Source organism: Eleutherodactylus coqui, chromosome 6 (genome assembly GCF_035609145.1).
Source record: "Eleutherodactylus coqui strain aEleCoq1 chromosome 6, aEleCoq1.hap1, whole genome shotgun sequence".
Taxonomy (NCBI): domain Eukaryota; kingdom Metazoa; phylum Chordata; class Amphibia; order Anura; family Eleutherodactylidae; genus Eleutherodactylus; species Eleutherodactylus coqui.
The window spans coordinates 56,754,009-56,766,155 of NC_089842.1; the positions used below are offsets into that span (position 1 = coordinate 56,754,009).

The 12,147-nt window shown below is 44.4% G+C and overlaps 1 protein-coding gene across 1 annotated transcript in view; it reads left to right on the forward strand.

Moving 5' to 3' along the window:
* SLC2A5 (solute carrier family 2 member 5) overlaps nt 1–12,147 on the forward strand; it is a 47,191-nt gene that overhangs the window by 15,136 nt on the left and 19,908 nt on the right. Inside the window, exons 2-3 of the mRNA XM_066606867.1 lie at nt 2,945–3,046; nt 9,621–9,719. Of these exons, the coding sequence (XP_066462964.1) occupies nt 2,993–3,046; nt 9,621–9,719 (153 nt within the window). The 5' untranslated portion in view covers nt 2,945–2,992. The remainder of the gene's footprint in view (nt 1–2,944; nt 3,047–9,620; nt 9,720–12,147) is intronic.

Genomic DNA, 12,147 nt, shown 5'->3' on the forward strand with positions numbered 1-12,147 from the left:
AAATTGTCAGAACGGACGACTTTTTCACGCTGAAGTCCCAAGCTTCAGCCATGATCTTTCCACAATGAGAGGGACAGAAAATATGTGCTGCTGGAGAGAGATATGAAGGGGGTCCCCCGAGGCTTCCCTTCATCTCCCCAGAGCTTCCCTTCATCACTGGGGAACCTCTCCATCCATGCTGCTGGGGAATCCCCCCATCTACCCTGCAGGGGAACAGCTCCTTCTGTACTACTGGTGAATCCCTTCATCTCCCTTTGCCGGCCAGCTCGCATAGTCTGTTATAATAGTCTATGGACACTCCTGCGCTTAGTGTATAAAAGTTTATTTTGCACTATTTGCAATGAAAGGAGGCGGGATGGGGACGGGGCTAAGTGCCGAGAATTAGCCCTGCCCCCGTCCCGCCTCTCCCCATTGCAAAAATGCAGAGGGGTGGAGAGTAGGCAGAGAGGGGGCGGGAGCTCAGTTCCTGCTCCTGGCTCTTCCATCCTCCCCCCCTGCAGATGAGGACGACGTATATCGGCTTGGCGTGAAAACTGAGCCGATATACGTTTGTGTGAATGCACCCTAAGGGATTAAAGAAAATCTGTGTTGCCCAGAGCAACCAATCACAGCACAGCTTTAATTTTACCTCAGCAGTGTAAGAAATGAAAGCTGGGCTGTACGACACAGACAGATTTTGCCTTACAACTTGAACGAAAGACACATTAACATGGATTGAGATTTTAAAGAAAATCTGTCTTGTCCATACCAACCAATCACAGCACAGCTTTCATTTTACCCCAGCAGTATAACAAATACCAACTAATCAAAGCACAGATTTTATTTTACCTCAGCTGTCTAAGAAATGGTTTCCTTTTGATAATCGCATTTCCTATTCATTTTTTGGTCTTCTTTTAATATGCCACGCAAGTCAGATCTAGCGTGTAGCGCCAGCTGTGAAAATGACTAGAATCTGATGACCACACTTAGGCAAGAAGGCATCAACAAGCTGAAAGACAAGCTGCTCTTAGAGCAGTAGAGACCCCAGAGCAGTCTCAGGCCAGTCGGACTTTAGATTATGAGTCTTAGGGCACCACCAAATAAATCTGTCTTGTCGCGCTCCCTAGAGAACTTTATAAATTTTAGGGATAAAACGTAACCTATGTCCTTCCTCAAGATGCCAGCTATCTCCCTGCCAAATTTCATCAAAAACGCTTCATAGAATGATAGAGTTGGAAGGGACCTCCAGGATCATCTGGTCCAACCTCCTGCTCAGCGCTAATGAATAGCTAACCGCTGCCTGTAATTGACTGAGCGCTCAGCCAATCAGCACAGTCCTTTCAGGAGGCGTGGATTTCTAAATCCCTGCCTGCTGAAAGTGCTGATCAGCAGTGCAGGGGGGCCTGCTGGAGGATGCGCCTGAGCAGCGGAGAGGGGAATAAAGAATTTTTTAGTTTTTTTCACCAGCTAGGCATATTTCAAGCCCTTCCCCGAAAATCATGCTGCGGGGGTTGCCTAAAAACCACTGCTTTCAATGGGGCCTATAGCAGCAGCGCCGATCTGTTGAAAGCAATTGGATAGCATCTTGGACTTCTGCCACAGCTGTCACAGCTGTGGCAGTGGATTCCTTTATCCCTGCGGGGACCAAGACGATGAAGGGAACTCCTGCCACAGCTGTCACAGCTGTGGCAGAAGTCTGCGATATACTCCCTATGTTTTCAATGGGGCTAGCCCTGCTGCCCCTAGCCCCATTGAAAACACAGAGCGATATCGCAGATTTCTTCTCTGCAATGCGAAGCTCTGCTGAAACATCGCAAATTAGTATGAAACCATTGAAAATCATTGGTTTCATAATCATCGCTGTCGCATTGCAGGGAAAAAAAAATCGCAAGTGGGTGTCCACCCTAAGGCCTCATGTCCACTCGAAAAATACAATCCGCGCAGAATCTGCCGCGGATTTCAGGGTGGATTCCGTGCGGATTTGCTTTAAATGGTATTTTTTTGCATGCAGATATCCGCACACATTGATGTTGCCGATCCGCGGCAAAGTGGAGCATGCCACGTTTTTTCTCCCGTGCGTGAAAAATGCAATTCTTTTAAAATGCCATCCGCGAGTGCAAAAATCTATTTAATGTACCGCGGATGGCCAATGGTTCCCTATGGGCAAAATCCGCTGCGGATTACGCAATTCCATTTAGCTAGTGGACATGAGGCCTAAGAGTGCTATGTTTGCATGTTCAGCCTGGCGACTGTCAGGAAAATATAAGTGCTAGTGGCAGTCGCTACCCAAATGGATAAAGGTCAGCTGTTACTCAGTGGTCTGCCTGAAAAATTTTAACTGACTTCCATTTTTTCAGCTGCCATAAAGCGGGCACATCCGACTTCATTGTCAATACAAACAATGCAGGAAGGTAGTTTGTGTTTCCAATACTTGTAATATGGAAATAAAGATAATAAATAATACAATAAAAAACTGCAACATTAAAAAAGAAAAACAACATTCCTCTTCTAGAGAGTTACCGTATATCCAATTCATAAAAACTCCATAGACAAAAATGACATTTCCACTAGCATTGTTCTGTATTCTGTGGGCTCCAGAAGCAGGGAGGGGTAATTTAACTTGCCAGGAGTTGTCTTTAAAGAGGAATGTTCGTACTGGTATCCGAAGCACTTTCGATCATTAAGCTTTACTAAGTAATTGCACCTTCTTCCTAGAGTTACACTTTAATCTGTTTAAATGACATAAATGGCCATAAATATGGTAATAAGCCATAATTGCACTCCAGCAGACAAATAACTGAACTTTTTATCTTTAATTTACATTATAGCTGTTACTATGTACTTTATTGAGTTTTGGCAATGTCCCAGGGAGAAAAAAAAGCCTACAAAACAGAATTTCCCTTGACTTGATAACATGACCAAAGGTTCAGAACAAAGTCTCTTTTCACTTTTTCTATTTTCACAGTGTTGAAAGAAGGTTTTGCGAGGCGAGTGTTTAGGGGCTGCAGCAGTGATGGCAGAGGAAGCGGAATATAAGGATCCTGAGGAACCCGTAGAGAGGAAAGGGGTGAGTGATAATGATAGCATCCTACTAACCATTTATTTAATATAATTGCCTGTACTAATAACTAGTTTTTCAACTTCAAGCATTTGTATTGAACCTATAAGGATTAAAGAAGAACTCTGCTATTAGGTAAAAACTTTTTTTCAAAGTTGAAATACTTCTCATAGCCCATAGCGTTGTTCCATGCTACTGCCAGCCAACAGATAACCTGAAATCTTAGCTCTGGAGTTCTTAATTTTATGTGTGTCCTACATTTTTGGCTGCTAAGAATAAGCAAATCAAAACTGCACTGTGTGAGAACTTAAAGGGACCCTGTCATCATCTCACCCCTGAAACTGGCTACACTGATTGGCAGGGGATGAAAAATCAATCATTTCTGATGCCTTCTCTTTTCCTAATGAGCCCTTGCACCACCCCCAGTTATGGTCCAAAGTTATCCCATGCTATATACAAATTAGCAAAGAAAAGTCATCTAGCTGTGTAAAGTCATGCTGATTTTGAGTAGTCGAGCTAACTCCGCCCCTTTTCTCTTGATAGGTAGGTTTAATGGGGAATAGTACAAGTGGTCTATAAAGAGAAAAGGGTGTGTAGTTAGCATGGCAGCTCATGAATCTCCATGACTCTTCTCAGCCAGATGACTCCTCTCTGCTCATTTGCATATGGTACAGGAAAACATTGGAACCTAATTTCGGACGTTCATGAGCTCATTAGAGAGAGAAGTTATTGATTTTTCTTCCCCTGCGAGCCAGTGAAGTCAGTCTTAGGAATGAGTTAGTGGTTTCCTTTAAAGTGCATATCCAAACTTAAACTCAAATTTGTTTATTTTTCTTTAAATATATCTTTAAATCCAGAAAAATGTGCATTCTTTTCTTTTGTTCCTGCTGTTTTTCTTTTCATTTGTCTACTTTGGCTAAATAAACATTCCTTTAAGATATATACAGTATATATATATATCCCTAAATAGGGGTGTACATAGAACATGGGGCCCATAGCAAAACTTAGAATTGGGCCCCGCATTCAAAAATTAGGGGCAGCACACCATTTCCCCCCAAAATAAAACCTACCCTGAAAAGAAGCCCTACCCATATGTTTCGAGATTTTTAGGGAAGATGGGCTTAAAAATATAAGCTCCACCCGAAAATAAGCCCTAGCTGCACTACATTAAAAAAAAAAAAGCAATACATTAGCTAGCAGGTGCAGTCCAGGTCCCTCATGTTGGCCTGTGGAGCTCTGGCGTGCTTGCTCGCAGTCCTCAGCCACGAACAAAATAACCAATGAAATGGCTGTGATTAGTTCTGCAAGTGCTGCATTGATTGGCTAAGCCGTGGTGCTTGAGAACCAATCAGAGCAATCACCTCCTGGATGTGGGATTTACAAAGTCTGTAAGCAGGAAGCGATCTTCTGTTAGCGGCTGAGAACTGCAATGTCCCCTCTGTGGCCCCAAAAGGCATTGGTGTCTGTTCCCTGTGGCACAACAAATCTCTGTTGTCCCCTCTCTGTGGCACAATAAGATAATGGAGTCTCCTCTGTGCCTCTTCGTTCCCCTGACTGTCCGGCAGAAGAAGTTTCACTTTCATTGAAGCTGGCCCAGATGCTGCTGTGTCAGCCAGTGCAGGCTGCTCCTCCCTATCCTTCCTGCTCTCAGTATAGTATGTGGAGAATGAATGGAGGAGCAGCCTGCACTGACTGAACAGTTAGAGGAAAAGAGAGGCAAGTCAGTTGTGGGAAAGGGACATTTGTCCCTAAGCCTCTCTGTCCCACAGGCCCCATAGCAGTCATGTGCTCTGACTACATTGGTGGCACGCCACTGTATCTAAATAAGTCAAACATGTTGGGCTGAGTAAAGTCTTAATATATAATATCTTTGTAACCCACAACACTTATTTTTTCTGATAAGGAACTCCAAACACCCTGCATAGACATAGAGTTAAAAGATTCTCGTTCCCTGAAACCACAACTAGAGGGAACTTACTGTATGATTAATACGTTCAATGTATAAATAGTTTACAGTATACTCCCAAGCTCCCTCTGGTGGTGGCAGACTCTTATCATTTTACTAAATGTCTATCCAGGGAATTTGGAGCTCTGAATTAGAAATATGGAGCTTGAACATGTATATATAAATTAATCAGAATTTCACATCAGTGTCAGAGGTTCCATTTGGATCCTACATCACTGAATTCTGTTAAAAAAAAGGACAAAAAAGTACAATAATACTGCACTATTTTGTCCTGTAAAATGCTGGAAGGTCAGACGGGAACTGAATAGACCCCGTCATCGTCAATCCGGTCCATTTGGTGGCATTCAATACAATCATGCGACAGTTCCAGTTGGGTACTGAGTGCCATTTTTATACTCTATAATGGAGCAGGAAAATTGGACCCAAAAACTCTAATGTAAATGAGCCCTAAAGGGAATTAAAAAGGATACAAGATAATCCAACACTGGGATTGTAAAATCTATAACTTTATAAAAGGGGTTCTAACATTTAAAAAAATAGCTTACCTTGCCTGGCCAGGACCTATCGCCAGGCATGTCCCCTCTGTCGGGCATCTTCTTCTGTGATTTCTAGAAGCAGAGCTGGAGCGGTCAAAATGACCACTTCCTGCTCTGCTCCGTCCGTCAGCCACTTCCGAGGTGAACAGACTGGCCGCCCACAGTAAGCACATCACAACCAGTGCTTGCTGTGGGCGGCCCGTCCATCCTGGCTGAACTCCAAGTTCTGCACGTGCGCAGTGGAGAGGCGGCCCGTCCTGACTGCATATTTGTAGTTTATGCTTAGGTTAAGCAGCGCTGCTGATTAGAGCCACCTGATTGGCTCTTCGGCACCACGTGACTACACAGCGTGCACGCGCATTGCCTTCAGCAGCCGTGCACTACACACTACAGTTAAGCAGACGTGTGCTACACACTACACTTAAGCAGCACGGGGTTAGGTTTAGGGTTAGGTTTGCGGTTAGGTTTAGGGTTAGGATTACCTAAACCTAACCCTAACCCCAACCCTAACCCTAAACCTAACCCTAAACACTAACCGTAAACACTAAAAGTAACCCTACACCTAACCCTAAACCTAACCCTAAACCCTAAACCTAACCCTAAACCTAACCCTAAACCTAACCCTAAACCCTAACCCTAAACCCTAACCCCGTGCTGCTTAAGTGTAGTGTGTAGCGCACGTCTGCTTAACTGTAGTGTGTAGTGCACGGCTGCTGAAGGCAATCCGCATGCAGTCTGTGTAGTCACGTGGTGCCGAAGAGCCAATCAGGTGGCTCTAATCAGCAGCGCTGCTTAACCTAAGCGTAAACTACAAATATGCGTCCTGACTCCTGTCAGATGGCACCTGTCTTCTGCGCATGCGTGGATTCCCGAAGTAGGGCGGCTCGTCGGGGGAAGAAGAATTGCCTAGTGGGAGATGACCCCAATGCACAACAACAACAGGAAAAAAGGTAAGTATAAGATTTTTGTGCTTTAGCATGCCATTAATCGTGGCTTCCCTGTGTCCATTAGGCAGACCAAGGAACAATGGCTGCTAAAGCATAAAAACCTGATTCGTGTCAGAACCCCTTTAAAGGGGTTGTCCCGAGGCAGCAAGTGGGTCTGTACACTTCTGCATGGCCATAATAATGCACTTTGTAATGTACATTGTGCATTAATTATGAGCCATGCAGAAGTTATAAAAAGTTTTATACTTACCTGCTCCGTTGCTAGCGTCCTCGTCTCCATGGTGCCGACTAATTTTCGCCCTCCGATGGCCAAATTAGCCGCGCTTGCGCAGTCCGGGTCTTCTGCAGTCTTCTATGGGGCTCCGTGTAGCTCCGTGTAGCTCCGCCCCGTCACGTGCCGATTCCAGCCAATCAGGAGGCTGGAATCGGCAATGGACCGCACAGAAGAGCTGCGGTCCACGGAGGAAGAGGCCATCTTCAGCGGTGAGTAGAGAAGTCACCGGAGCGCGGGGATTCAGGTAAGCGCTCCGGTGAGCTTTCTTTACCTCCCTGCATCGGGGTTGTCTCGCGCCGAACGGGGGGGGGGTTGAAAAAAAAAAAAACCCGTTTCGGCGCGGGACAACCCCTTTAAGGAATGTGCAGCTAAAAACCAGCAGGTAGTTGCTAACATGTTTCAGATGTAACTGACTTTCTTCATAGCATGCTATGGGGCTGAATTGCAGTTCTCTGACCAGGTTTAGATAGGAGTAGTGCTGTGCTGAGAAAAGGCCAAAGGTGCAGGAATTTGGTTTTCTAGCTTCCTTAGGCCTCTTTCACACGGGGACCTACGTGCGCAAAAATCACGCATGTAAAAAACTCGTGGCTATTAGAACCAATGGCTTCCTATAGGAACGTTAAGATGTTTTTTGCGCATCTAAAATTCCTTCATCTGAATGTTCCCATAGGAAACCATTGGTTTTAATAGCCGCAAGATTTTCACGCATGGGATTTTTGCATGCGTAGGTCTACATGTGAATGAGCCCTTATTCTGTGAGCACACCCCTACTGATTAGTATGTTTTAGCAGTATGACATCATATACTGTGGTGGATAAACCACCTTTTTGCGGGGTGACCTGTAGTTTTCATTGGTACCATTTAGCGGTATAAAAGACTTTTTGTTCACTTTTCATTTTTTGGTTTTAGAAAGCAAGTTGAACAGAAAATGGCTATTTTACCATTTTGTTTTATTTTTTTAATGAAATTTACCAAGCTGAATAAATAATGAAATATTTCATAGTACAGGTTGTTACAATGTAGCAACACTAAATATGTGTAGTTTTAAAAAAAAATTCAAAGCAATTGTTTAAAGGGAAAATAACGTAATTTTTTTTCTGTGAAAACATATAAAGACTTGTGATTCCTGATCTTAAATTTTATAATAACTATATTAATATATAAATAATCTGTGAAAGAGCCCTAAGATATTGGCTGCTCAACTGAATGGCTGATCATGTTATACATGGACAGGACAGGCCTGCTTGAGCAACTACTACTCTGTCTTAGCAGTTCTCCACGCTACTAGAGCTCTTTCACACGGGCGTCGGCATTTTTATGTTCACCCGACGGCACTGTAAACACGTGTGAACGGGCGCACAAAGCTAAAGCTTGTGCGCCTGTTCAGATGGCCCGGCGCATATACGCCAAGCCCGCAATGCCGTTGGGCAGGGGGAGACAGTTCAGCTTTGCTAAGCTGTCTTCCCCTTCCCTCCTCCTCACTGGCTCTCGGCAAGGGAAGGAGGTTGGACGGGGCGGGAGCTAGTGTGCTGAGCACCCGCCCCTTATGGGCAGCCAGCAATTGGTGGAGTAAATAACTAGCTCCGCCCCATCCCACCCCTTCCATTGCAAACAGACAGCAAAGGGCAGAGAGGAACAGAGAAGGGGAAGAGAGTTTAGCTGTCACGCTGCTAAACTCCCTCCCACCTCCCTTCTCCAGCCGCTGTCATTGAAGCCTATGGAAGCCGTCCGGATCCGTGGCACACCCGCACCTGAATTCCTGCTCTCCGGCGCGGGAGCGCGGGAGAGCAGGAGTTTTAAAAAAAAATGACGTGCACGGCGCACGCACGCGGCATGCTGCCGACGTGCCGAGCACATCCACCAGGCTGAAGAGAGAAGATCCGGCCGCGACAGAGGGAAGATCCGCAGCGTCTGGACAGGTAGGTTAATCTTCTTTTTAAGCCTCATGTCCGTGGGAAAGGAGGGACCCGCTGCGGAATTCTGCATGATTTTCCGGGCCTGATTTTCCCCGTGGACATGAGGCCTTAGAGTGGGGTTCTAGATGAGGGATCCCCCTCTGTGACATCTTGTTAATGCAACCCAATTCTAGATATAGAGAAGCAGCTGCAGAGCACCACAGAGCCACCTCTATGTTTTACTGTAGGTGATACGTCTTTAAAAGATCCAATATGCCACCTTCTGTAGCTTCTAATATATGGACCACCGATGTATCTAGGCTTCTAACTATAAATTCCACAACACGTGGCCATAGCCTGATGCAGATTTTGATGCAGATATGCCATGGATTACACCTCCCCATATTAAGGTTGAGATCTTCAGTGAAAATCCACAACATATAAATGTAGCAGCGCCTGGAGGGATGTAGCGCTACATTTCCTGCATAGACAACCAGGCGCCACTATGCTGTTTGCATAGCGCGGCTGCTGCCATTCAGTAGCGAGATGCATTAGCCGTGCCACATATGTAAATTGACAAACTGTGGATTGAAAATCTGTGCCATAGGTTAATTCTGCTGGAAATCTCACGTATTTTTCTGCACCATGTGGATGAATGAGATTGGTTTAAATGTCATCTACATGGCGCCGCAGCGTAAAGGCTGCAGATTTTCCATGTGAAAATTCCACAAAGAACGTCCATCATCAGCATTTGCTCTACCTGCGAACATACCCTTAGTGTTGGCTAGCAGTAAAATAGGTGAACTATAGCCAAATGTGAGTTCCTCAGTGTCCCAATCCAACCATAAATCAAACTAAGCAATCTGGAACTCCGAAATGATGGGTATGGCATATCTGTCATTATATCTTATGTTTGCTCTGCTCTCTGTCTTACTATAATATTCTGCTTTCTCTTCGGCTTATAGAAGCTGACCGCAACACTTCTTCTGGTGACCCTGGTGTCCACCTTTGGATCATCTTTCCAGTATGGATACAATGTGGCTTCAGTAAATTCTCCTGCGCCGGTGAGTGCTATAAATAAAATCCAGTACCAAATTGTTTTGGCATAACTATAGGTGGGGCATTAAAAGTAATAGCAAACTGACCCAGTGAGCTCTGGGGCTACATATATGTATATGGGGGAAAGTATGGGCACAACTATACCATTGTGTTCATTATGCAGTGTTATAATCCTGCTATATAGAACTATCTCACAATACTAATAAGTATTGAAAGGTGTTGTCTCACTTCTAGCTATTGATGACCTATCCTTAGGAAAGGTAATCAATAACAGATTGGCAGGACCTGCGGGGATCAGCTGTTTTCCCGAGTGAGTGTCTTTGTACATGGAGCCATTTTGCTGCAGGAAGCAGACCGTGCCATACATTGCGCTGTGGCCTAGATTGGTACTGCATGCTAAGTCCTATTGAAGTGCATAGGACACAGCCTGTCATACTTATCCAGGCCATTGTGCAATGTATGGAGCTGTCTGCTATGTCCTGAGTATAGATCTCAATAGCTATTTGTGGGAAAAACCCTTCAAGCATGAAAGCATTTCACTTTTATTTTATTATATATAAATTTGCACTGGGTCTCAAAAGCTTCAAAAATTAGGAAAACAATAGTAAAAGCTGATGAATTTCAGAATAGGGTCCAAAGAGAGCCCTGTCAAAAATTGGCTAAATAGAAAAATTATATATGCAAGCTTTCAAACCTACTTAATGCGCATTGCTCAGGCTAAAGATACATTAAGTAACCTTGAAAGCTTGCATATATAATTTTTCTAGTTAGGCAATATTAGAGGTATTACCTCTATAATACTTTTGCCTTTTTTATGTATATTTAAGATTACAAGTTACCGTACAATTTTTTTTCTCTACACTGTGTTTTAGATCCAATAGTCTATGCCAAATATTTTCATGATACAGTGTATATGCTGTAGGGAACTTTTTTCTGACTTGATAAATTATGCACTTCTGACTGCCTGCAGCCACACTAGGGAGAAGTTATGCCAAATGGATTTATACAGCTAGTATTGAACTGGGAGCTGTATAAATCTGTGTGCAGAGCACTCCTTTGCTGTGCCTGTTTGGTGGGTATCCTCATTGGTTATCAGGGCCTTATCAGAAGTTACAATATACAGAATACTATACAGAAAGCTATACAGACCACTCTTTAATATGTATGGGTGTCGGTCAACTTTCCCTGCACTGATGATGTCAGGGGATAAAAGGATAAGGGACAAAGAATTTTAGTGCCCCATCCTTTTGATCCCTGGGAGATAAGCCTCCACCAGAGCCAAGCAAGTGTTTGTGTATATGGGGGGAGCCATGGGAAATAGCTGTTGGCCAAATGATTGTTACGCTAACAGGTGTTGAAGGTACATGGGCACATCTAGAGTTCAGTGTCACATGCCATATAGAATAGACTGTTGCAGGGGCATAACTATAGGGGATGCGGTTGCACCCGGGCCCAGGAGCAATAGGGGGCCCATAAGGCCTCTCTTATCCATATAGGGAGTGCTGTGCTATAAACAAAGCATTAAAATTGGGGGCCCCATTACATATTTTGCATTGGGGCGCAGAAGCTTCAAGTTACCCCTCTGGACTGTAGCATCTACGTATTTAAATAAACACAATTCTAATAAAGCCCTAGATTACTGTCAAGTGTTATATAGTAATGGAAGTTATAACACAGTATGCTGATAATTAGGTTTTATCCCGGATTAGGTAAATGGATTTACTTTCTTTTTCCCCAAACCATTATCATTGTTGACCGTGGGCTGTGTCTGGTATTGCATCTTTGTGGATGGGTACTTGGTGCAGGAGGCTGGAAAGTATTGTCATCACCACGTTCTTACAAGCTTACCTGCAGGCGACCGGTAGTCATGCAGCATTGGTAGAAGTCCTGGTTACATGGGTTGGCTCTCACTGGGACATTCCATGGGCAAGTAATAGGACAGGACCACATATTGCTTGCTCAACTACAGAAACCTTTAATGAACGCTTCCCCTCTAGCCAGGGGTGTAGCTAAAGGCTCATGGGCTCGAGTGCAAAAGTTTATTTTGGGGCCCCCCAACTTCTCTTAATTCCTCAACATACAGACATAACTTGAAGCTCATGGGCCCCAATGCGAAACCTGTAACAGAACCCTAACTATAATTGCTTAATTCATAGTATTAGGCTCCCTATATAGAGAAGGGGGGCCTTTGGGCCCCCTAAGGCTCCTGGGCCTGGGTGCAACCGCATCCCCTGCATCCCCTATAGTTACGCCAGTGTCTCCAGCATAATCTTGTTCGAACTTGGTGTAGTCAGAACAGTGGCAGATCTGGAAAACAGGCAGAAATGGGACCTGCAAAGCTTCAGATTCAGTGTTCAAAGTCTCTAGCAACAGAGTGTAGTCTCAACACACAGGTGAAACACCTTGCAGATTCCTGGAGTTCTTACTAACGCG